The sequence below is a fragment of the Chiloscyllium punctatum genome, chromosome 21 (assembly GCF_047496795.1).
Source record: "Chiloscyllium punctatum isolate Juve2018m chromosome 21, sChiPun1.3, whole genome shotgun sequence".
In the NCBI taxonomy this organism is placed as follows: domain Eukaryota; kingdom Metazoa; phylum Chordata; class Chondrichthyes; order Orectolobiformes; family Hemiscylliidae; genus Chiloscyllium; species Chiloscyllium punctatum.
Window position 1 is genome coordinate 17,915,167 of NC_092759.1, and position 26,807 is coordinate 17,941,973.

Here is a 26,807-nt window from a genome sequence, read left to right on the forward strand (position 1 = left end):
CAGAAGCTCATGAACCCAATCCCAGAGTTACTGTCAGCAGGTCCAGGCTGAAGGGGTCCAGTTCAGAGGGAGTGCTGTAATATCGACTCTCCAAAGTGATATTAAATCGTGATTGCATCCATGGTCTCTTGTGGGAGGATTGAATTCTAACTGTGTTATTGTCCCAAAAGCAATTGAACCGTTGATAGTGTCCTGGGCTGATATTCATCCCCTAAACATCATCAAGAAGAAAGTGTATCTATTCTCTCTCTTTCTCCCTTGTTTTCCAAGAAAACATGATGTTCATAAATTGACTCCCATCGCTTGCTCTGTTTAACTCTGGCGATACCTCAGAAACTTCTCCCTCTGCAAGTTTAATTGTTTACATTAAATCAGTTGTGCTCACTATTAAAAGTAGGGCAAGACAAATTGCAGATGAAGTGATCGTTAACCAATCTCTCAGAGAAAAATTATAGTTAGATATGTTCTAACTATAGGTCACAACGTCTGCCATCTACCTTCTGATTTGACTTATCAGTGGATGTCAGGGAGGATTGCATCTAACTGTGTTATTGTCCTAAAAGCAGCTGAACCATTGATTGTATCCGGTGCTATGCTACTTCATCAAGAAGAGAGAGTATCCATTCTAGCTAAAAGTTGGATATACATTCGATATGTTCTAACGATAGGTCACAATGTCTGCCATTCACCTCCCGATGTTGACGGATCCGTGGATGTCAGGGTAGGATTTGAGCCGATGGTTGTCACTGTTGTGTCCACTGATGTAGACACCATTGTCTCAGTTGTCTTTGTTTCTGTTTAAGATAAATTTCATGGTGTCAGGTTTTATACTGAATACATTTTTTCATTCATTTCATCCTGTTTCCACATCAGAATGACATTCTGTTCAATGCTATGGATTGATGTCAATTTCCATTTGTTACAAACGGAAAGGGAATTGAACATCTCTTACACTCCTCCAGACTGAAACCCCAGACCCAGACGGAGCTTGCGCAAATCCAGGCTGCACGGTAGGTTGGCTAAGGGAGGACAACATTGCCACGTCATCTTTCAGAAAAGCCCAATTCGTACATTCTGACAGATATACTTTCCACTCGATCAACACTGGAAAGATAATTCCACTGGAGTGAAGGGCAAGGGACCATTCTGTACAAATTCACGGCAAAGGTGCGGAGAAATGTTTTTTGGTATGAAAACCAAGAGTCTTCAGTGCACAAAATGCAACTGAGTGCAGAAGGCTCAGTAACTGAGTGTGTTCAAGAATTTGATCAAAATATTTCTATATGGTAATAACATCAAGTGTTGCAGCAAGAGTCCAGGGAACTAGCCTTAAAAAAAAAGGAAGGCACAATTTCATTTTTGATACAACAGGCTAGATGGGCTGAATGGCCTCATCTTCCTGCTGTCACTTATGCCCTTACGTTCTGGAGCAATCCTAACTACTTCATACTAAAACACACGTATCTGGTGCACTTTGTCTGGGAATAAAATGGTAACTGTCACCCTGTTCAGGACAGGCACTTCAGCAGCTTATTATATTGGGACTCTCTCTGTACTCCATGGTGAGCGCAAAAATCTCAGGCAGAAACTTAGCAAATCAACCCCAGAGTTACTTCCAGCAGATCCAGGCTGGAGGACAGCAATGCAGAGGTAGTGCTACAATATTGACTCTCCAAAGTGACTTTACTTTGTGATTGCTTCCGTAGTCTCTTGTGGGAGGATTGGATCTAAATGTGTTATTGCTCCAAAAGCAGTTGGAGCATTGATAGTATTCTGGGCTGATCGTCATCCCCTAAACATCATCAAGCACAGAGAGTATCCACTCTAGCTATTGCCTCCTTGGTTTCTAAGTTATCTTGATGTTCATAAATTAGCTCCCATCGCTCGCTCTATTAAACATTGGCTTTTCTTTAGAAATACCTACCACTGGAAGTTTAATTTTTCACAGTAAATCAGTTATGCTCTCTATTAAAAGTAGGGCGAGACAAATTGCAGGTGAAGTGATCGTGTATAGTTGTACAGAATAATTAAAGTTGGATATGTTCTCATGATAGGTCACAATGTCTGCCACATACCTCCTGATGTTGATAGATCAGTGGATGTCAGGGTAGGATTTGAGCTGATGGTTACCACAGTTGTGTCCACTGAAGTAGACTCCATTGTCGAGTCCTCAGTTGTTGTCTTTGTTTCTGTTTAAGATAATTTTCATGGTGTCAGATTTTATACTGAATACATTTCCTTCATCCATTTCATTCTCTTTCCACATCAGAATCAGATTCTGTTCAGTGCTATGGTTTGATGTCAATTTCCATTTGTTACAAATGGAAAGGGACTTGTGCATCTTTTACACTCCTTCAGACAGAAACCCCAAACCCAGACTGAGTTTGCATTAATCCAGGCTGCACTTTCTCTGGAAGTAAAATGGTATCTGTCTCACTGTTCAGGACAGACACATTGGCAGCTTATTACATTGGGACGATCTCTGTGCTGTGGGGTTAGCGCATAAAACTCAGTCAGAAGCTCATTAACTCAACCCCAGAGTTACTGCCAGCAGATCCAGGCTGGAGGTCAGCACTGCAGAGGGAGTGCTGCAATATCGACACTCCAAAGTGACATTACTTTGTGATTGCTTCCATAGTCACTTGTTGGAGAATTGGATCTAACTGTGTTATTGGTTCAGAAGCTGTTGAACCATTGATTGTATCCTTGGCTAATCTTCATCTCCAAAATACCATCAAGAAGAGACAGTATCAATTCCACATATTTCTCCCTTGTTTTCTAAGTAATCTTGATGTTCATAAATTGGCTCCCATCACTTGCTTTGTTAAACATTGGCTATACTTCAGAAACTCGTCCCACTGGACATTTAATTGTTTACAATAAATTTGTCATGCACTGAATTAAAATTAGTGCCGGGAAAATTGCAGGTGAAGTGGTCGTGTACCAGTCTCTCAGAGACAACTTACAATTGGATATGTTCTAACAATAAGTCACAATGTCTGTCATTTACCTCCTGATGTTGACGGATCAGTGGGTGTCAGGGTAGGATTTGAGCCGATGGTTGTCACTGTTGTGTCCGCTGATGTAGACTCCATTGTCTCAGTCGTCTTTCTTTCTGTTTAAGATAGATTTGATACTGAATGCAGTTTTTTCAATCATTTCATCCTATTTCCACATCAGAATGACATTCTGTTCAATGCTACGGTTTGATGTCAATTTCCATTTTGTTACAAATGGAAAGGAAGTTGTGCATCTCTTACACTCCTCTGACCTAGACCGTGTCTAACATTCTTTCATACTTTCCACTGGATCAACACTGGAAAGATAATTCCACTGGAGTGAGGTCAAGGAGAACAGCACATTCTCGATAAATTCAGGACAACAACAAGGAGAAATGTATTTTAGTCTGAAAATGATGAGTCTTTAGTGCGCACAATGCAACTGCGTGCAGAAGGCTCAGTCACTGAGTGTGTTCAAGAATATGATCAAAATATTTCGATATGTTAATCGCATGAATTGCTGCAGCAAGAGTCCAGGGAACGAGCATTGAAAAAAGGTAAGGCACAATTTTAATTCTATTAGAAGAGGCTAAATGGGCTGAAGGCCTCATCCTCTTACTGTCACTTATGCTCTTACGGTCATGTAGCAATCCTGACTGCTTTACACTAAATCGCACATCTCCAGTAGACTTGGTCTGGAAGTAAAATGGTATCTGTCTCAATGTTCAGGAAAGGCTCATTGGCAAGCTTATTACACTGGGACTGTCTCTGTGCTATGAGGTGAACGCACAAAACTCAGTCAGAAGCTCATGAACCCAATCCCAGAGTTACTGTCAGCAGGTCCAGGCTGAAGGGGTCCAGTTCAGAGGGAGTGCTGTAATATCGACTCTCCAAAGTGATATTAAATCGTGATTGCATCCATGGTCTCTTGTGGGAGGATTGAATTCTAACTGTGTTATTGTCCCAAAAGCAATTGAACCGTTGATAGTGTCCTGGGCTGATATTCATCCCCTAAACATCATCAAGAAGAAAGTGTATCTATTCTCTCTCTTTCTCCCTTGTTTTCCAAGAAAACATGATGTTCATAAATTGACTCCCATCGCTTGCTCTGTTTAACTCTGGCGATACCTCAGAAACTTCTCCCTCTGCAAGTTTAATTGTTTACATTAAATCAGTTGTGCTCACTATTAAAAGTAGGGCAAGACAAATTGCAGATGAAGTGATCGTTAACCAATCTCTCAGAGAAAAATTATAGTTAGATATGTTCTAACTATAGGTCACAACGTCTGCCATCTACCTTCTGATGTTGACTTATCAGTGGATGTCAGGGAGGATTGCATCTAACTGTGTTATTGTCCTAAAAGCAGCTGAACCATTGATTGTATCCGGTGCTATGCTACTTCATCAAGAAGAGAGAGTATCCATTCTAGCTAAAAGTTGGATATACATTCGATATGTTCTAACGATAGGTCACAATGTCTGCCATTCACCTCCCGATGTTGACGGATCCGTGGATGTCAGGGTAGGATTTGAGCCGATGGTTGTCACTGTTGTGTCCACTGATGTAGACATCATTGTCTCAGTTGTCTTTGTTTCTGTTTAAGATAAATTTCATGGTGTCAGGTTTTATACTGAATACATTTTTTCATTCATTTCATCCTGTTTCCACATCAGAATGACATTCTGTTCAATGCTATGGATTGATGTCAATTTCCATTTGTTACAAACGGAAAGGGAATTGAACATCTCTTACACTCCTCCAGACTGAAACCCCAGACCCAGACTGAGCTTGCGCAAATCCAGGCTGCACGGTAGGTTGGCTAAGGGAGGACAACATTGCCACGTCATCTTTCAGAAAAGCCCAATTCGTACATTCTGACAGATATACTTTCCACTCGATCAACACTGGAAAGATAATTCCACTGGAGTGAAGGGCAAGGGACCATTCTGTACAAATTCACGGCAAAGGTGCGGAGAAATGTTTTTTGGTATGAAAACCAAGAGTCTTCAGTGCACAAAATGCAACTGAGTGCAGAAGGCTCAGTAACTGAGTGTGTTCAAGAATTTGATCAAAATATTTCTATATGGTAATAACATCAAGTGTTGCAGCAAGAGTCCAGGGAACTAGCCTTAAAAAAAAAGGAAGGCACAATTTCATTTTTGATACAACAGGCTAGATGGGCTGAATGGCGTCATCTTCCTGCTGTCACTTATGCCCTTACGTTCTGGAGCAATCCTAACTACTTCATACTAAAACACACGTATCTGGTGCACTTTGTCTGGGAATAAAATGGTAACTGTCACCCTGTTCAGGACAGGCACTTCAGCAGCTTATTATATTGGGACTCTCTCTGTACTCCATGGTGAGCGCAAAAATCTCAGGCAGAAACTTAGCAAATCAACCCCAGAGTTACTTCCAGCAGATCCAGGCTGGAGGACAGCAATGCAGAGGTAGTGCTACAATATTGACTCTCCAAAGTGACTTTACTTTGTGATTGCTTCCGTAGTCTCTTGTGGGAGGATTGGATCTAAATGTGTTATTGCTCCAAAAGCAGTTGGAGCATTGATAGTATTCTGGGCTGATCGTCATCCCCTAAACATCATCAAGCACAGAGAGTATCCACTCTAGCTATTGCCTCCTTGGTTTCTAAGTTATCTTGATGTTCATAAATTAGCTCCCATCGCTCGCTCTATTAAACATTGGCTTTTCTTTAGAAATACCTACCTCTGGAAGTTTAATTTTTCACAGTAAATCAGTTATGCTCTCTATTAAAAGTAGGGCGAGACAAATTGCAGGTGAAGTGATCGTGTATAGTTGTACAGAATAATTAAAGTTGGATATGTTCTCATGATAGGTCACAATGTCTGCCACATACCTCCTGATGTTGATAGATCAGTGGATGTCAGGGTAGGATTTGAGCTGATGGTTACCACAGTTGTGTCCACTGAAGTAGACTCCATTGTCGAGTCCTCAGTTGTTGTCTTTGTTTCTGTTTAAGATAATTTTCATGGTGTCAGATTTTATACTGAATACATTTCCTTCATCCATTTCATTCTCTTTCCACATCAGAATCAGATTCTGTTCAGTGCTATGGTTTGATGTCAATTTCCATTTGTTACAAATGGAAAGGGACTTGTGCATCTTTTACACTCCTTCAGACAGAAACCCCAAACCCAGACTGAGTTTGCATTAATCCAGGCTGCACTTTCTCTGGAAGTAAAATGGTATCTGTCTCACTGTTCAGGACAGACACATTGGCAGCTTATTACATTGGGACGATCTCTGTGCTGTGGGGTTAGCGCATAAAACTCAGTCAGAAGCTCATTAACTCAACCCCAGAGTTACTGCCAGCAGATCCAGGCTGGAGGTCAGCACTGCAGAGGGAGTGCTGCAATATCGACACTCCAAAGTGACATTACTTTGTGATTGCTTCCATAGTCACTTGTTGGAGAATTGGATCTAACTGTGTTATTGGTTCAGAAGCTGTTGAACCATTGATTGTATCCTTGGCTAATCTTCATCTCCAAAATACCATCAAGAAGAGACAGTATCAATTCCACATATTTCTCCCTTGTTTTCTAAGTAATCTTGATGTTCATAAATTGGCTCCCATCACTTGCTTTGTTAAACATTGGCTATACTTCAGAAACTCGTCCCACTGGACATTTAATTGTTTACAATAAATTTGTCATGCACTGAATTAAAATTAGTGCCGGGAAAATTGCAGGTGAAGTGGTCGTGTACCAGTCTCTCAGAGACAACTTACAATTGGATATGTTCTAACAATAAGTCACAATGTCTGTCATTTACCTCCTGATGTTGACGGATCAGTGGGTGTCAGGGTAGGATTTGAGCCGATGGTTGTCACTGTTGTGTCCGCTGATGTAGACTCCATTGTCTCAGTCGTCTTTCTTTCTGTTTAAGATAGATTTGATACTGAATGCAGTTTTTTCAATCATTTCATCCTATTTCCACATCAGAATGACATTCTGTTCAATGCTACGGTTTGATGTCAATTTCCATTTTGTTACAAATGGAAAGGAAGTTGTGCATCTCTTACACTCCTCTGACCTAGACCGTGTCTAACATTCTTTCATACTTTCCACTGGATCAACACTGGAAAGATAATTCCACTGGAGTGAGGTCAAGGAGAACAGCACATTCTCGATAAATTCAGGACAACAACAAGGAGAAATGTATTTTAGTCTGAAAATGATGAGTCTTTAGTGCGCACAATGCAACTGCGTGCAGAAGGCTCAGTCACTGAGTGTGTTCAAGAATATGATCAAAATATTTCGATATGTTAATCGCATGAATTGCTGCAGCAAGAGTCCAGGGAACGAGCATTGAAAAAAGGTAAGGCACAATTTTAATTCTATTAGAAGAGGCTAAATGGGCTGAAGGCCTCATCCTCTTACTGTCACTTATGCTCTTACGGTCATGTAGCAATCCTGACTGCTTTACACTAAATCGCACATCTCCAGTAGACTTGGTCTGGAAGTAAAATGGTATCTGTCTCAATGTTCAGGAAAGGCTCATTGGCAAGCTTATTACACTGGGACTGTCTCTGTGCTATGAGGTGAACGCACAAAACTCAGTCAGAAGCTCATGAACCCAATCCCAGAGTTACTGTCAGCAGGTCCAGGCTGAAGGGGTCCAGTTCAGAGGGAGTGCTGTAATATCGACTCTCCAAAGTGATATTAAATCGTGATTGCATCCATGGTCTCTTGTGGGAGGATTGAATTCTAACTGTGTTATTGTCCCAAAAGCAATTGAACCGTTGATAGTGTCCTGGGCTGATATTCATCCCCTAAACATCATCAAGAAGAAAGTGTATCTATTCTCTCTCTTTCTCCCTTGTTTTCCAAGAAAACATGATGTTCATAAATTGACTCCCATCGCTTGCTCTGTTTAACTCTGGCGATACCTCAGAAACTTCTCCCTCTGCAAGTTTAATTGTTTACATTAAATCAGTTGTGCTCACTATTAAAAGTAGGGCAAGACAAATTGCAGATGAAGTGATCGTTAACCAATCTCTCAGAGAAAAATTATAGTTAGATATGTTCTAACTATAGGTCACAACGTCTGCCATCTACCTTCTGATTTGACTTATCAGTGGATGTCAGGGAGGATTGCATCTAACTGTGTTATTGTCCTAAAAGCAGCTGAACCATTGATTGTATCCGGTGCTATGCTACTTCATCAAGAAGAGAGAGTATCCATTCTAGCTAAAAGTTGGATATACATTCGATATGTTCTAACGATAGGTCACAATGTCTGCCATTCACCTCCCGATGTTGACGGATCCGTGGATGTCAGGGTAGGATTTGAGCCGATGGTTGTCACTGTTGTGTCCACTGATGTAGACATCATTGTCTCAGTTGTCTTTGTTTCTGTTTAAGATAAATTTCATGGTGTCAGGTTTTATACTGAATACATTTTTTCATTCATTTCATCCTGTTTCCACATCAGAATGACATTCTGTTCAATGCTATGGATTGATGTCAATTTCCATTTGTTACAAACGGAAAGGGAATTGAACATCTCTTACACTCCTCCAGACTGAAACCCCAGACCCAGACTGAGCTTGCGCAAATCCAGGCTGCACGGTAGGTTGGCTAAGGGAGGACAACATTGCCACGTCATCTTTCAGAAAAGCCCAATTCGTACATTCTGACAGATATACTTTCCACTCGATCAACACTGGAAAGATAATTCCACTGGAGTGAAGGGCAAGGGACCATTCTGTACAAATTCACGGCAAAGGTGCGGAGAAATGTTTTTTGGTATGAAAACCAAGAGTCTTCAGTGCACAAAATGCAACTGAGTGCAGAAGGCTCAGTAACTGAGTGTGTTCAAGAATTTGATCAAAATATTTCTATATGGTAATAACATCAAGTGTTGCAGCAAGAGTCCAGGGAACTAGCCTTAAAAAAAAAGGAAGGCACAATTTCATTTTTGATACAACAGGCTAGATGGGCTGAATGGCCTCATCTTCCTGCTGTCACTTATGCCCTTACGTTCTGGAGCAATCCTAACTACTTCATACTAAAACACACGTATCTGGTGCACTTTGTCTGGGAATAAAATGGTAACTGTCACCCTGTTCAGGACAGGCACTTCAGCAGCTTATTATATTGGGACTCTCTCTGTACTCCATGGTGAGCGCAAAAATCTCAGGCAGAAACTTAGCAAATCAACCCCAGAGTTACTTCCAGCAGATCCAGGCTGGAGGACAGCAATGCAGAGGTAGTGCTACAATATTGACTCTCCAAAGTGACTTTACTTTGTGATTGCTTCCGTAGTCTCTTGTGGGAGGATTGGATCTAAATGTGTTATTGCTCCAAAAGCAGTTGGAGCATTGATAGTATTCTGGGCTGATCGTCATCCCCTAAACATCATCAAGCACAGAGAGTATCCACTCTAGCTATTGCCTCCTTGGTTTCTAAGTTATCTTGATGTTCATAAATTAGCTCCCATCGCTCGCTCTATTAAACATTGGCTTTTCTTTAGAAATACCTACCACTGGAAGTTTAATTTTTCACAGTAAATCAGTTATGCTCTCTATTAAAAGTAGGGCGAGACAAATTGCAGGTGAAGTGATCGTGTATAGTTGTACAGAATAATTAAAGTTGGATATGTTCTCATGATAGGTCACAATGTCTGCCACATACCTCCTGATGTTGATAGATCAGTGGATGTCAGGGTAGGATTTGAGATGATGGTTACCACAGTTGTGTCCACTGAAGTAGACTCCATTGTCGAGTCCTCAGTTGTTGTCTTTGTTTCTGTTTAAGATAATTTTCATGGTGTCAGATTTTATACTGAATACATTTCCTTCATCCATTTCATTCTCTTTCCACATCAGAATCAGATTCTGTTCAGTGCTATGGTTTGATGTCAATTTCCATTTGTTACAAATGGAAAGGGACTTGTGCATCTTTTACACTCCTTCAGACAGAAACCCCAAACCCAGACTGAGTTTGCATTAATCCAGGCTGCACTTTCTCTGGAAGTAAAATGGTATCTGTCTCACTGTTCAGGACAGACACATTGGCAGCTTATTACATTGGGACGATCTCTGTGCTGTGGGGTTAGCGCATAAAACTCAGTCAGAAGCTCATTAACTCAACCCCAGAGTTACTGCCAGCAGATCCAGGCTGGAGGTCAGCACTGCAGAGGGAGTGCTGCAATATCGACACTCCAAAGTGACATTACTTTGTGATTGCTTCCATAGTCACTTGTTGGAGAATTGGATCTAACTGTGTTATTGGTTCAGAAGCTGTTGAACCATTGATTGTATCCTTGGCTAATCTTCATCTCCAAAATACCATCAAGAAGAGACAGTATCAATTCCACATATTTCTCCCTTGTTTTCTAAGTAATCTTGATGTTCATAAATTGGCTCCCATCACTTGCTTTGTTAAACATTGGCTATACTTCAGAAACTCGTCCCACTGGACATTTAATTGTTTACAATAAATTTGTCATGCACTGAATTAAAATTAGTGCCGGGAAAATTGCAGGTGAAGTGGTCGTGTACCAGTCTCTCAGAGACAACTTACAATTGGATATGTTCTAACAATAAGTCACAATGTCTGTCATTTACCTCCTGATGTTGACGGATCAGTGGGTGTCAGGGTAGGATTTGAGCCGATGGTTGTCACTGTTGTGTCCGCTGATGTAGACTCCATTGTCTCAGTCGTCTTTCTTTCTGTTTAAGATAGATTTGATACTGAATGCAGTTTTTTCAATCATTTCATCCTATTTCCACATCAGAATGACATTCTGTTCAATGCTACGGTTTGATGTCAATTTCCATTTTGTTACAAATGGAAAGGAAGTTGTGCATCTCTTACACTCCTCTGACCTAGACCGTGTCTAACATTCTTTCATACTTTCCACTGGATCAACACTGGAAAGATAATTCCACTGGAGTGAGGTCAAGGAGAACAGCACATTCTCGATAAATTCAGGACAACAACAAGGAGAAATGTATTTTAGTCTGAAAATGATGAGTCTTTAGTGCGCACAATGCAACTGCGTGCAGAAGGCTCAGTCACTGAGTGTGTTCAAGAATATGATCAAAATATTTCGATATGTTAATCGCATGAATTGCTGCAGCAAGAGTCCAGGGAACGAGCATTGAAAAAAGGTAAGGCACAATTTTAATTCTATTAGAAGAGGCTAAATGGGCTGAAGGCCTCATCCTCTTACTGTCACTTATGCTCTTACGGTCATGTAGCAATCCTGACTGCTTTACACTAAATCGCACATCTCCAGTAGACTTGGTCTGGAAGTAAAATGGTATCTGTCTCAATGTTCAGGAAAGGCTCATTGGCAAGCTTATTACACTGGGACTGTCTCTGTGCTATGAGGTGAACGCACAAAACTCAGTCAGAAGCTCATGAACCCAATCCCAGAGTTACTGTCAGCAGGTCCAGGCTGAAGGGGTCCAGTTCAGAGGGAGTGCTGTAATATCGACTCTCCAAAGTGATATTAAATCGTGATTGCATCCATGGTCTCTTGTGGGAGGATTGAATTCTAACTGTGTTATTGTCCCAAAAGCAATTGAACCGTTCATAGTGTCCTGGGCTGATATTCATCCCCTAAACATCATCAAGAAGAAAGTGTATCTATTCTCTCTCTTTCTCCCTTGTTTTCCAAGAAAACATGATGTTCATAAATTGACTCCCATCGCTTGCTCTGTTTAACTCTGGCGATACCTCAGAAACTTCTCCCTCTGCAAGTTTAATTGTTTACATTAAATCAGTTGTGCTCACTATTAAAAGTAGGGCAAGACAAATTGCAGATGAAGTGATCGTTAACCAATCTCTCAGAGAAAAATTATAGTTAGATATGTTCTAACTATAGGTCACAACGTCTGCCATCTACCTTCTGATTTGACTTATCAGTGGATGTCAGGGAGGATTGCATCTAACTGTGTTATTGTCCTAAAAGCAGCTGAACCATTGATTGTATCCGGTGCTATGCTACTTCATCAAGAAGAGAGAGTATCCATTCTAGCTAAAAGTTGGATATACATTCGATATGTTCTAACGATAGGTCACAATGTCTGCCATTCACCTCCCGATGTTGACGGATCCGTGGATGTCAGGGTAGGATTTGAGCCGATGGTTGTCACTGTTGTGTCCACTGATGTAGACATCATTGTCTCAGTTGTCTTTGTTTCTGTTTAAGATAAATTTCATGGTGTCAGGTTTTATACTGAATACATTTTTTCATTCATTTCATCCTGTTTCCACATCAGAATGACATTCTGTTCAATGCTATGGATTGATGTCAATTTCCATTTGTTACAAACGGAAAGGGAATTGAACATCTCTTACACTCCTCCAGACTGAAACCCCAGACCCAGACTGAGCTTGCGCAAATCCAGGCTGCACGGTAGGTTGGCTAAGGGAGGACAACATTGCCACGTCATCTTTCAGAAAAGCCCAATTCGTACATTCTGACAGATATACTTTCCACTCGATCAACACTGGAAAGATAATTCCACTGGAGTGAAGGGCAAGGGACCATTCTGTACAAATTCACGGCAAAGGTGCGGAGAAATGTTTTTTGGTATGAAAACCAAGAGTCTTCAGTGCACAAAATGCAACTGAGTGCAGAAGGCTCAGTAACTGAGTGTGTTCAAGAATTTGATCAAAATATTTCTATATGGTAATAACATCAAGTGTTGCAGCAAGAGTCCAGGGAACTAGCCTTAAAAAAAAAGGAAGGCACAATTTCATTTTTGATACAACAGGCTAGATGGGCTGAATGGCCTCATCTTCCTGCTGTCACTTTTGCCCTTACGTTCTGGAGCAATCCTAACTACTTCATACTAAAACACACGTATCTGGTGCACTTTGTCTGGGAATAAAATGGTAACTGTCACCCTGTTCAGGACAGGCACTTCAGCAGCTTATTATATTGGGACTCTCTCTGTACTCCATGGTGAGTGCAAAAATCTCAGGCAGAAACTTATCAAATCAACCCCAGAGTTACTTCCAGCAGATCCAGGCTGGAGGACAGCAATGCAGAGGTAGTGCTACAATATTGACTCTCCAAAGTGACTTTACTTTGTGATTGCTTCCGTAGTCTCTTGTGGGAGGATTGGATCTAAATGTGTTATTGCTCCAAAAGCAGTTGGAGCATTGATAGTATTCTGGGCTGATCGTCATCCCCTAAACATCATCAAGCACAGAGAGTATCCACTCTAGCTATTGCCTCCTTGGTTTCTAAGTTATCTTGATGTTCATAAATTAGCTCCCATCGCTCGCTCTATTAAACATTGGCTTTTCTTTAGAAATACCTACCTCTGGAAGTTTAATTTTTCACAGTAAATCTGTTATGCTCTCTATTAAAAGTAGGGCGAGACAAATTGCAGGTGGTGATCGTGTATAGTTGTACAGAATAATTAAAGTTGGATATGTTCTCATGATAGGTCACAATGTCTGCCACATACCTCCTGATGTTGATAGATCAGTGGATGTCAGGGTAGGATTTGAGCTGATGGTTACCACAGTTGTGTCCACTGAAGTAGACTCCATTGTCGAGTCCTCAGTTGTTGTCTTTGTTTCTGTTTAAGATAATTTTCATGGTGTCAGATTTTATACTGAATACATTTCCTTCATCCATTTCATTCTCTTTCCACATCAGAATCAGATTCCGTTCAGTGCTATGGTTTGATGTCAATTTCCATTTGTTACAAATGGAAAGGGACTTGTGCATCTTTTACACTCCTTCAGACAGAAACCCCAAACCCAGACTGAGTTTGCATTAATCCAGGCTGCACTTTCTCTGGAAGTAAAATGGTATCTGTCTCACTGTTCAGGACAGACACATTGGCAGCTTATTACATTGGGACGATCTCTGTGCTGTGGGGTTAGCGCATAAAGCTCAGTCAGAAGCTCATTAACTCAACCCCAGAGTTACTGCCAGCAGATCCAGGCTGGAGGTCAGCACTGCAGAGGGAGTGCTGCAATATCGACACTCCAAAGTGACATTACTTTGTGATTGCTTCCATAGTCACTTGTTGGAGAATTGGATCTAACTGTGTTATTGGTTCAGAAGCTGTTGAACCATTGATTGTATCCTTGGCTAATCTTCATCTCCAAAATACCATCAAGAAGAGACAGTATCAATTCCACATATTTCTCCCTTGTTTTCTAAGTAATCTTGATGTTCATAAATTGGCTCCCATCACTTGCTTTGTTAAACATTGGCTATACTTCAGAAACTCGTCCCACTGGACATTTAATTGTTTACAATAAATTTGTCATGCACTGAATTAAAATTAGTGCCGGGAAAATTGCAGGTGAAGTGGTCGTGTACCAGTCTCTCAGAGACAACTTACAATTGGATATGTTCTAACAATAAGTCACAATGTCTGTCATTTACCTCCTGATGTTGACGGATCAGTGGGTGTCAGGGTAGGATTTGAGCCGATGGTTGTCACTGTTGTGTCCGCTGATGTAGACTCCATTGTCTCAGTCGTCTTTCTTTCTGTTTAAGATAGATTTGATACTGAATGCAGTTTTTTCAATCATTTCATCCTATTTCCACATCAGAATGACATTCTGTTCAATGCTACGGTTTGATGTCAATTTCCATTTTGTTACAAATGGAAAGGAAGTTGTGCATCTCTTACACTCCTCTGACCTAGACCGTGTCTAACATTCTTTCATACTTTCCACTGGATCAACACTGGAAAGATAATTCCACTGGAGTGAGGTCAAGGAGAACAGCACATTCTCGATAAATTCAGGACAACAACAAGGAGAAATGTATTTTAGTCTGAAAATGATGAGTCTTTAGTGCGCACAATGCAACTGCGTGCAGAAGGCTCAGTCACTGAGTGTGTTCAAGAATATGATCAAAATATTTCGATATGTTAATCGCATGAATTGCTGCAGCAAGAGTCCAGGGAACGAGCATTGAAAAAAGGTAAGGCACAATTTTAATTCTATTGGAAAAGGCTAAATGGGCTGAAGGCCTCATCCTCTTACTGTCACTTATGCTCTTACGGTCATGTAGCAATCCTGACTGCTTTACACTAAATCGCACATCTCCAGTAGACTTGGTCTGGAAGTAAAATGGTATCTGTCTCAATGTTCAGGAAAGGCTCATTGGCAAGCTTATTACACTGGGACTGTCTCTGTGCTATGAGGTGAACGCACAAAACTCAGTCAGAAGCTCATGAACCCAATCCCAGAGTTACTGTCAGCAGGTCCAGGCTGAAGGGGTCCAGTTCAGAGGGAGTGCTGTAATATCGACTCTCCAAAGTGATATTAAATCGTGATTGCATCCATGGTCTCTTGTGGGAGGATTGAATTCTAACTGTGTTATTGTCCCAAAAGCAATTGAACCGTTGATAGTGTCCTGGGCTGATATTCATCCCCTAAACATCATCAAGAAGAAAGTGTATCTATTCTCTCTCTTTCTCCCTTGTTTTCCAAGAAAACATGATGTTCATAAATTGACTCCCATCGCTTGCTCTGTTTAACTCTGGCGATACCTCAGAAACTTCTCCCTCTGCAAGTTTAATTGTTTACATTAAATCAGTTGTGCTCACTATTAAAAGTAGGGCAAGACAAATTGCAGATGAAGTGATCGTTAACCAATCTCTCAGAGAAAAATTATAGTTAGATATGTTCTAACTATAGGTCACAACGTCTGCCATCTACCTTCTGATTTGACTTATCAGTGGATGTCAGGGAGGATTGCATCTAACTGTGTTATTGTCCTAAAAGCAGCTGAACCATTGATTGTATCCGGTGCTATGCTACTTCATCAAGAAGAGAGAGTATCCATTCTAGCTAAAAGTTGGATATACATTCGATATGTTCTAACGATAGGTCACAATGTCTGCCATTCACCTCCCGATGTTGACGGATCCGTGGATGTCAGGGTAGGATTTGAGCCGATGGTTGTCACTGTTGTGTCCACTGATGTAGACATCATTGTCTCAGTTGTCTTTGTTTCTGTTTAAGATAAATTTCATGGTGTCAGGTTTTATACTGAATACATTTTTTCATTCATTTCATCCTGTTTCCACATCAGAATGACATTCTGTTCAATGCTATGGATTGATGTCAATTTCCATTTGTTACAAACGGAAAGGGAATTGAACATCTCTTACACTCCTCCAGACTGAAACCCCAGACCCAGACGGAGCTTGCGCAAATCCAGGCTGCACGGTAGGTTGGCTAAGGGAGGACAACATTGCCACGTCATCTTTCAGAAAAGCCCAATTCGTACATTCTGACAGATATACTTTCCACTCGATCAACACTGGAAAGATAATTCCACTGGAGTGAAGGGCAAGGGACCATTCTGTACAAATTCACGGCAAAGGTGCGGAGAAATGTTTTTTGGTATGAAAACCAAGAGTCTTCAGTGCACAAAATGCAACTGAGTGCAGAAGGCTCAGTAACTGAGTGTGTTCAAGAATTTGATCAAAATATTTCTATATGGTAATAACATCAAGTGTTGCAGCAAGAGTCCAGGGAACTAGCCTTAAAAAAAAAGGAAGGCACAATTTCATTTTTGATACAACAGGCTAGATGGGCTGAATGGCCTCATCTTCCTGCTGTCACTTTTGCCCTTACGTTCTGGAGCAATCCTAACTACTTCATACTAAAACACACGTATCTGGTGCACTTTGTCTGGGAATAAAATGGTAACTGTCACCCTGTTCAGGACAGGCACTTCAGCAGCTTATTATATTGGGACTCTCTCTGTACTCCATGGTGAGTGCAAAAATCTCAGGCAGGAACTTATCAAATCAACCCCAGAGTTACTTCCAGCAGATCCAGGCTGGAGGACAGCAATGCAGAGGTAGTGCTACAATATTGACTCTCCAAAGTGACTTTACTTTGTGATTGCTTCCGTAGTCTCTTGTGGGAGGATTGGATCTAAATGTGTTATTGCTCCAAAAGCAGTTGGAGCATTGATAGTATTCTGGGCTGATCGTCATCCCCTAAACATCATCAAGCACAGAGAGTATCCACTCTAGCTATTGCCTCCTTGGTTTCTAAGTTATCTTGATGTTCATAAATTAGCTCCCATCGCTCGCTCTATTAAACATTGGCTTTTCTTTAGAAATACCTACCTCTGGAAGTTTAATTTTTCACAGTAAATCTGTTATGCTCTCTATTAAAAGTAGGGCGAGACAAATTGCAGGTGGTGATCGTGTATAGTTGTACAGAATAATTAAAGTTGGATATGTTCTCATGATAGGTCACAATGTCTGCCACATACCTCCTGATGTTGATAGATCAGTGGATGTCAGGGTAGGATTTGAGCTGATGGTTACCACAGTTGTGTCCACTGAAGTAGACTCCATTGTCGAGTCCTCAGTTGTTGTCTTTGTTTCTGTTTAAGATAATTTTCATGGTGTCAGATTTTATACTGAATACATTTCCTTCATCCATTTCATTCTCTTTCCACATCAGAATCAGATTCCGTTCAGTGCTATGGTTTGATGTCAATTTCCATTTGTTACAAATGGAAAGGGACTTGTGCATCTTTTACACTCCTTCAGACAGAAACCCCAAACCCAGACTGAGTTTGCATTAATCCAGGCTGCACTTTCTCTGGAAGTAAAATGGTATCTGTCTCACTGTTCAGGACAGACACATTGGCAGCTTATTACATTGGGACGATCTCTGTGCTGTGGGGTTAGCGCATAAAACTCAGTCAGAAGCTCATTAACTCAACCCCAGAGTTACTGCCAGCAGATCCAGGCTGGAGGTCAGCACTGCAGAGGGAGTGCTGCAATATCGACACTCCAAAGTGACATTACTTTGTGATTGCTTCCATAGTCACTTGTTGGAGAATTGGATCTAACTGTGTTATTGGTTCAGAAGCTGTTGAACCATTGATTGTATCCTTGGCTAATCTTCATCTCCCAAATACCATCAAGAAGAGACAGTATCAATTCCACATATTTCTCCCTTGTTTTCTAAGTAATCTTGATGTTCATAAATTGGCTCCCATCACTTGCTTTGTTAAACATTGGCTATACTTCAGAAACTCGTCCCACTGGACATTTAATTGTTTACAATAAATTTGTCATGCACTGAATTAAAATTAGTGCCGGGAAAATTGCAGGTGAAGTGGTCGTGTACCAGTCTCTCAGAGACAACTTACAATTGGATATGTTCTAACAATAAGTCACAATGTCTGTCATTTACCTCCTGATGTTGACGGATCAGTGGGTGTCAGGGTAGGATTTGAGCCGATGGTTGTCACTGTTGTGTCCGCTGATGTAGACTCCATTGTCTCAGTCGTCTTTCTTTCTGTTTAAGATAGATTTGATACTGAATGCAGTTTTTTCAATCATTTCATCCTATTTCCACATCAGAATGACATTCTGTTCAATGCTACGGTTTGATGTCAATTTCCATTTTGTTACAAATGGAAAGGAAGTTGTGCATCTCTTACACTCCTCTGACCTAGACCGTGTCTAACATTCTTTCATACTTTCCACTGGATCAACACTGGAAAGATAATTCCACTGGAGTGAGGTCAAGGAGAACAGCACATTCTCGATAAATTCAGGACAACAACAAGGAGAAATGTATTTTAGTCTGAAAATGATGAGTCTTTAGTGCGCACAATGCAACTGCGTGCAGAAGGCTCAGTCACTGAGTGTGTTCAAGAATATGATCAAAATATTTCGATATGTTAATCGCATGAATTGCTGCAGCAAGAGTCCAGGGAACGAGCATTGAAAAAAGGTAAGGCACAATTTTAATTCTATTGGAAGAGGCTAAATGGGCTGAAGGCCTCATCCTCTTACTGTCACTTATGCTCTTACGGTCATGTAGCAATCCTGACTGCTTTACACTAAATCGCACATCTCCAGTAGACTTGGTCTGGAAGTAAAATGGTATCTGTCTCAATGTTCAGGAAAGGCTCATTGGCAAGCTTATTACACTGGGACTGTCTCTGTGCTATGAGGTGAACGCACAAAACTCAGTCAGAAGCTCATGAACCCAATCCCAGAGTTACTGTCAGCAGGTCCAGGCTGAAGGGGTCCAGTTCAGAGGGAGTGCTGTAATATCGACTCTCCAAAGTGATATTAAATCATGATTGCATCCATGGTCTCTTGTGGGAGGATTGAATTCTAACTGTGTTATTGTCCCAAAAGCAATTGAACCGTTGATAGTGTCCTGGGCTGATATTCATCCCCTAAACATCATCAAGAAGAAAGTGTATCTATTCTCTCTCTTTCTTCCTTGTTTTCCAAGAAAACATGATGTTCATAAATTGACTCCCATCGCTTGCTCTGTTTAACTCTGGCGATACCTCAGAAACTTCTCCCTCTGCAAGTTTAATTGTTTACATTAAATCAGTTGTGCTCACTATTAAAAGTAGGGCAAGACAAATTGCAGATGAAGTGATCGTTAACCAATCTCTCAGAGAAAAATTATAGTTAGATATGTTCTAACTATAGGTCACAACGTCTGCCATCTACCTTCTGATGTTGACTTATCAGTGGATGTCAGGGAGGATTGCATCTAACTGTGTTATTGTCCTAAAAGCAGTTGAACCATTGATTGTATCCGGTGCTATGCTACTTCATCAAGAAGAGAGAGTACCCATTCTAGCTAAAAGTTGGATATACATTCGATATGTTCTAACGATAGGTCACAATGTCTGCCATTCACCTCCCGATGTTGACGGATCCGTGGATGTCAGGGTAGGATTTGAGCCGATGGTTGTCACTGTTGTGTCCACTGATGTAGACACCATTGTCTCAGTTGTCTTTGTTTCTGTTTAAGATAAATTTCATGGTGTCAGGTTTTATACTGAATACATTTTTTCATTCATTTCATCCTGTTTCCACATCGGAATGACATTCTGTTCAATGCTATGGATTGATGTCAATTTCCATTTGTTACAAACGGAAAGGGAATTGAACATCTCTTACACTCCTCCAGACTGAAACCCCAGACCCAGACTGAGCTTGCGCAAATCCAGGCTGCACGGTAGGTTGGCTAAGGGAGGACAACATTGCCACGTCATCTTTCAGAAAAGCCCAATTCGTACATTCTGACAGATATACTTTCCACTCGATCAACACTGGAAAGATAATTCCACTGGAGTGAAGGGCAAGGGACCATTCTGTACAAATTCACGGCAAAGGTGCGGAGAAATGTTTTTTGCTATGAAAACCAAGAGTCTTCAGTGCACAAAATGCAACTGAGTGCAGAAGGCTCAGTAACTGAGTGTGTTCAAGAATTTGATCAAAATATTTCTATATGGTAATAACATCAAGTGTTGCAGCAAGAGTCCAGGGAACTAGCCTTAAAAAAAAAGGAAGGCACAATTTCATTTTTGATACAACAGGCTAGATGGGCTGAATGGCGTCATCTTCCTGCTGTCACTTATGCCCTTACGTTCTGGAGCAATCCTAACTACTTCATACTAAAACACACGTATCTGGTGCACTTTGTCTGGGAATAAAATGGTAACTGTCACCCTGTTCAGGACAGGCACTTCAGCAGCTTATTATATTGGGACTCTCTCTGTACTCCATGGTGAGCGCAAAAATCTCAGGCAGAAACTTAGCAAATCAACCCCAGAGTTACTTCCAGCAGATCCAGGCTGGAGGACAGCAATGCAGAGGTAGTGCTACAATATTGACTCTCCAAAGTGACTTTACTTTGTGATTGCTTCCGTAGTCTCTTGTGGGAGGATTGGATCTAAATGTGTTATTGCTCCAAAAGCAGTTGGAGCATTGATAGTATTCTGGGCTGATCGTCATCCCCTAAACATCATCAAGCACAGAGAGTATCCACTCTAGCTATTGCCTCCTTGGTTTCTAAGTTATCTTGATGTTCATAAATTAGCTCCCATCGCTCGCTCTATTAAACATTGGCTTTTCTTTAGAAATACCTACATCTGGAAGTTTAATTTTTCACAGTAAATCAGTTATGCTCTCTATTAAAAGTAGGGCGAGACAAATTGCAGGTGAAGTGATCATGTATAGTTGTACAGAATAATTAAAGTTGGATATGTTCTCATGATAGGTCACAATGTCTGCCACATGCCTCCTGATGTTGATAGATCAGTGGATGTCAGGGTAGGATTTGAGCTGATGGTTACCACAGTTGTGTCCACTGAAGTAGACTCCATTGTCGAGTCCTCAGTTGTTGTCTTTGTTTCTGTTTAAGATAATTTTCATGGTGTCAGATTTTATACTGAATATATTTCCTTCATCCATTTCATTCTCTTTCCACATCAGAATCAGATTCCGTTCAGTGCTATGGTTTGATGTCAATTTCCATTTGTTACAAATGGAAAGGGACTTGTGCATCTTTTACACTCCTTCAGACAGAAACCCCAAAACCAGACTGAGTTTGCATTAATCCAGGCTGCACTTTCTCTGGAAGTAAAATGGTATCTGTCTCACTGTTCAGGACAGACACATTGGCAGCTTATTACATTGGGACGATCTCTGTGCTGTGGGGTTAGCGCATAAAACTCAGTCAGAAGCTCATTAACTCAACCCCAGAGTTACTGCCAGCAGATCCAGGCTGGAGGTCAGCACTGCAGAGGGAGTGCTGCAATATCGACACTCCAAAGTGACATTACTTTGTGATTGCTTCCATAGTCACTTGTTGGAGAATTGGATCTAACTGTGTTATTGGTTCAGAAGCTGTTGAACCATTGATTGTATCCTTGGCTAATCTTCATCTCCAAAATACCATCAAGAAGAGACAGTATCAATTCCACATATTTCTCCCTTGTTTTCTAAGTAATCTTGATGTTCATAAATTGGCTCCCATCACTTGCTTTGTTAAACATTGGCTATACTTCAGAAACTCGTCCCACTGGACATTTAATTGTTTACAATAAATTTGTCATGCACTGAATTAAAATTAGTGCCGGGAAAATTGCAGGTGAAGTGGTCGTGTACCAGTCTCTCAGAGACAACTTACAATTGGATATGTTCTAACAATAAGTCACAATGTCTGTCATTTACCTCCTGATGTTGACGGATCAGTGGGTGTCAGGGTAGGAATTGAGCCGATTGTTGTCACTGTTGTGTCCGCTGATGTAGACTCCATTGTCTCAGTCGTCTTTCTTTCTGTTTAAGATAGATTTGATACTGAATGCAGTTTTTTCAATCATTTCATCCTATTTCCACATCAGAATGACATTCTGTTCAATGCTACGGTTTGATGTCAATTTCCATTTTGTTACAAATGGAAAGGAAGTTGTGCATCTCTTACACTCCTCTGACCTAGACCGTGTCTAACATTCTTTCATACTTTCCACTGGATCAACACTGGAAAGATAATTCCACTGGAGTGAGGTCAAGGAGAACAGCACATTCTCGATAAATTCAGGACAACAACAAGGAGAAATGTATTTTAGTCTGAAAATGATGAGTCTTTAGTGCGCACAATGCAACTGCGTGCAGAAGGCTCAGTCACTGAGTGTGTTCAAGAATATGATCAAAATATTTCGATATGTTAATCGCATGAATTGCTGCAGCAAGAGTCCAGGGAACGAGCATTGAAAAAAGGTAAGGCACAATTTTAATTCTATTGGAAGAGGCTAAATGGGCTGAAGGCCTCATCCTCTTACTGTCACTTATGCTCTTACGGTCATGTAGCAATCCTGACTGCTTTACACTAAATCGCACATCTGGAAGTAAAATGGTATCTGTCTCAATGTTCAGGAAAGGCTCATTGGCAAGCTTATTACACTGGGACTGTCTCTGTGCTATGAGGTGAATGCACAAAACTCAGTCAGAAGCTCATGAACCCAATCCCAGAGTTACTGTCAGCAGGTCCAGGCTGAAGGGGTCCAGTTCAGAGGGAGTGCTGTAATATCGACTCTCCAAAGTGATATTAAATCGTGATTGCATCCATGGTCTCTTGTGGGAGGATTGAATTCTAACTGTGTTATTGTCCCAAAAGCAATTGAACCGTTGATAGTGTCCTGGGCTGATATTCATCCCCTAAACATCATCAAGAAGAAAGTGTATCTATTCTCTCTCTTTCTTCCTTGTTTTCCAAGAAAACATGATGTTCATAAATTGACTCCCATCGCTTGCTCTGTTTAACTCTGGCGATACCTCAGAAACTTCTCCCTCTGCAAGTTTAATTGTTTACATTAAATCAGTTGTGCTCACTATTAAAAGTAGGGCAAGACAAATTGCAGATGAAGTGATCGTTAACCAATCTATCAGAGAAAAATTATAATTAGATATGTTCTAACCATAGGTCACAACGTCTGCCATCTACCTTCTGATGTTGACTTATCAGTGGATGTCAGGGAGGATTGCATCTAACTATGTTATTGTCCTAAAAGCAGTTGAACCATTGATTGTATCCGGTGCTATGCTACTTCATCAAGAAGAGAGAGTACCCATTCTAGCTAAAAGTTGGATATACATTCGATATGTTCTAACGATAGGTCACAATGTCTGCCATTCACCTCCCGATGTTGACAGATCCGTGGATGTCAGGGTAGGATTTGAGCCGATGGTTGTCACTGTTGTGTCCACTGATGTAGACATCATTGTCTCAGTTGTCTTTGTTTCTGTTTAAGATAAATTTCATGGTGTCAGGTTTTATACTGAATACATTTTTTCATTCATTTCATCCTGTTTCCACATCAGAATGACATTCTGTTCAATGCTATGGATTGATGTCAATTTCCATTTGTTACAAACGGAAAGGGAATTGAACATCTCTTACACTCCTCCAGACTGAAACCCCAGACCCAGACTGAGCTTGCGCAAATCCAGGCTGCACGGTAGGTTGGCTAAGGGAGGACAACATTGCCACGTCATCTTTCAGAAAAGCCCAATTCGTACATTCTGACAGATATACTTTCCACTCGATCAACACTGGAAAGATAATTCCACTGGAGTGAAGGGCAAGGGACCATTCTGTACAAATTCACGGCAAAGGTGCGGAGAAATGTTTTTTGGTATGAAAACCAAGAGTCTTCAGTGCACAAAATGCAACTGAGTGCAGAAGGCTCAGTAACTGAGTGTGTTCAAGAATTTGATCAAAATATTTCTATATGGTAATAACATCAAGTGTTGCAGCAAGAGTCCAGGAAACTAGCCTTAAAAAAAAAGGAAGGCACAATTTCATTTTTGATACAACAGGCTAGATGGGCTGAATGGCGTCATCTTCCTGCTGTCACTTATGCCCTTACGTTCTGGAGCAATCCTAACTACTTCATACTAAAACACACGTATCTGGTGCACTTTGTCTGGGAATAAAATGGTAACTGTCACCCTGTTCAGGACAGGCACTTCAGCAGCTTATTATATTGGGACTCTCTCTGTACTCCATGGTGAGCGCAAAAATCTCAGGCAGGAACTTATCAAATCAACCCCAGAGTTACTTCCAGCAGATCCAGGCTGGAGGACAGCAATGCAGAGGTAGTGCTACAATATTGACTCTCCAAAGTGACTTTACTTTGTGATTGCTTCCGTAGTCTCTTGTGGGAGGATTGGATCTAAATGTGTTATTGCTCCAAAAGCAGTTGGAGCATTGATAGTATTCTGGGCTGATCGTCATCCCCTAAACATCATCAAGCACAGAGAGTATCCACTCTAGCTATTGCCTCCTTGGTTTCTAAGTTATCTTGATGTTCATAAATTAGCTCCCATCGCTCGCTCTATTAAACATTGGCTTTTCTTTAGAAATACCTACCTCTGGAAGTTTAATTTTTCACAGTAAATCAGTTATGCTCTCTATTAAAAGTAGGGCGAGACAAATTGCAGGTGAAGTGATCGTGTATAGTTGTACAGAATAATTAAAGTTGGATATGTTCTCATGATAGGTCACAATGTCTGCCACATACCTCCTGATGTTGATAGGTCAGTGGATGTCAGGGTAGGATTTGAGCTGATGGTTACCACAGTTGTGTCCACTGAAGTAGACTCCATTGTCGAGTCCTCAGTTGTTGTCTTTGTTTCTGTTTAAGATAATTTTCATGGTGTCAGATTTTATACTGAATACATTTCCTTCATCCATTTCATTCTCTTTCCACATCAGAATCAGATTCCGTTCAGTGCTATGGTTTGATGTCAATTTCCATTTGTTACAAATGGAAAGGGACTTGTGCATCTTTTACACTCCTTCAGACAGAAACCCCAAACCCAGACTGAGTTTGCATTAATCCAGGCTGCACTTTCTCTGGAAGTAAAATGGTATCTGTCTCACTGTTCAGGACAGACACATTGGCAGCTTATTACATTGGGACGATCTCTGTGCTGTGGGGTTAGCGCATAAAACTCAGTCAGAAGCTCATTAACTCAACCCCAGAGTTACTGCCAGCAGATCCAGGCTGGAGGTCAGCACTGCAGAGGGAGTGCTGCAATATCGACACTCCAAAGTGACATTACTTTGTGATTGCTTCCATAGTCACTTGTTGGAGAATTGGATCTAACTGTGTTATTGGTTCAGAAGCTGTTGAACCATTGATTGTATCCTTGGCTAATCTTCATCTCCAAAATACCATCAAGAAGAGACAGTATCAATTCCACATATTTCTCCCTTGTTTTCTAAGTAATCTTGATGTTCATAAATTGGCTCCCATCACTTGCTTTGTTAAACATTGGCTATACTTCAGAAACTCGTCCCACTGGACATTTAATTGTTTACAATAAATTTGTCATGCACTGAATTAAAATTAGTGCCGGGAAAATTGCAGGTGAAGTGGTCGTGTACCAGTCTCTCAGAGACAACTTACAATTGGATATGTTCTAACAATAAGTCACAATGTCTGTCATTTACCTCCTGATGTTGACGGATCAGTGGGTGTCAGGGTAGGAATTGAGCCGATTGTTGTCACTGTTGTGTCCGCTGATGTAGACTCCATTGTCTCAGTCGTCTTTCTTTCTGTTTAAGATAGATTTGATACTGAATGCAGTTTTTTCAATCATTTCATCCTATTTCCACATCAGAATGACATTCTGTTCAATGCTACGGTTTGATGTCAATTTCCATTTTGTTACAAATGGAAAGGAAGTTGTGCATCTCTTACACTCCTCTGACCTAGACCGTGTCTAACATTCTTTCATACTTTCCACTGGATCAACACTGGAAAGATAATTCCACTGGAGTGAGGTCAAGGAGAACAGCACATTCTCGATAAATTCAGGACAACAACAAGGAGAAATGTATTTTAGTCTGAAAATGATGAGTCTTTAGTGCGCACAATGCAACTGCGTGCAGAAGGCTCAGTCACTGAGTGTGTTCAAGAATATGATCAAAATATTTCGATATGTTAATCGCATGAATTGCTGCAGCAAGAGTCCAGGGAACGAGCATTAAAAAAAGGTAAGGCACAATTTTAATTCTATTGGAAGAGGCTAAATGGGCTGAAGGCCTCATCCTCTTACTGTCACTTATGCTCTTACGGTCATGTAGCAATTCTGACTGCTTTACACTAAATCGCACATCTCCAGTAGACTTGGTCTGGAAGTAAAATGGTATCTGTCTCAATGTTCAGGAAAGGCTCATTGGCAAGCTTATTACACTGGGACTGTCTCTGTGCTATGAGGTGAACGCACAAAACTCAGTCAGAAGCTCATGAACCCAATCCCAGAGTTACTGTCAGCGGGTCCAGGCTGAAGGGGTCCAGTTCAGAGGGAGTGCTGTAATATCGACTCTCCAAAGTGATATTAAATCGTGATTGCATCCATGGTCTCTTGTGGGAGGATTGAATTCTAACTGTGTTATTGTCCCAAAAGCAATTGAACCGTTGATAGTGTCCTGGGCTGATATTCATCCCCTAAACATCATCAAGAAGAA

The 26,807-nt window shown here is 40.9% G+C and overlaps 1 protein-coding gene across 1 annotated transcript in view; it reads right to left on the reverse strand.

The window, feature by feature from the left end:
- The window catches only part of LOC140492614 (uncharacterized), a 162,883-nt gene that overhangs the window by 80,377 nt on the left and 55,699 nt on the right, over positions 1-26,807 (reverse strand). Inside the window, exons 8-23 of the mRNA XM_072591626.1 lie at positions 19,683-19,787; positions 18,204-18,308; positions 17,269-17,382; positions 15,885-15,989; positions 14,407-14,511; positions 13,472-13,585; positions 12,088-12,192; positions 10,610-10,714; positions 9,675-9,788; positions 8,289-8,393; positions 6,811-6,915; positions 5,876-5,989; positions 4,490-4,594; positions 3,011-3,115; positions 2,076-2,189; positions 690-794 (exon numbers count right to left, since the gene is read on the reverse strand). Of these exons, the coding sequence (XP_072447727.1) occupies positions 690-794; positions 2,076-2,189; positions 3,011-3,115; positions 4,490-4,594; positions 5,876-5,989; positions 6,811-6,915; positions 8,289-8,393; positions 9,675-9,788; positions 10,610-10,714; positions 12,088-12,192; positions 13,472-13,585; positions 14,407-14,511; positions 15,885-15,989; positions 17,269-17,382; positions 18,204-18,308; positions 19,683-19,787 (1,725 nt within the window). The remainder of the gene's footprint in view (positions 1-689; positions 795-2,075; positions 2,190-3,010; positions 3,116-4,489; positions 4,595-5,875; positions 5,990-6,810; positions 6,916-8,288; positions 8,394-9,674; positions 9,789-10,609; positions 10,715-12,087; positions 12,193-13,471; positions 13,586-14,406; positions 14,512-15,884; positions 15,990-17,268; positions 17,383-18,203; positions 18,309-19,682; positions 19,788-26,807) is intronic.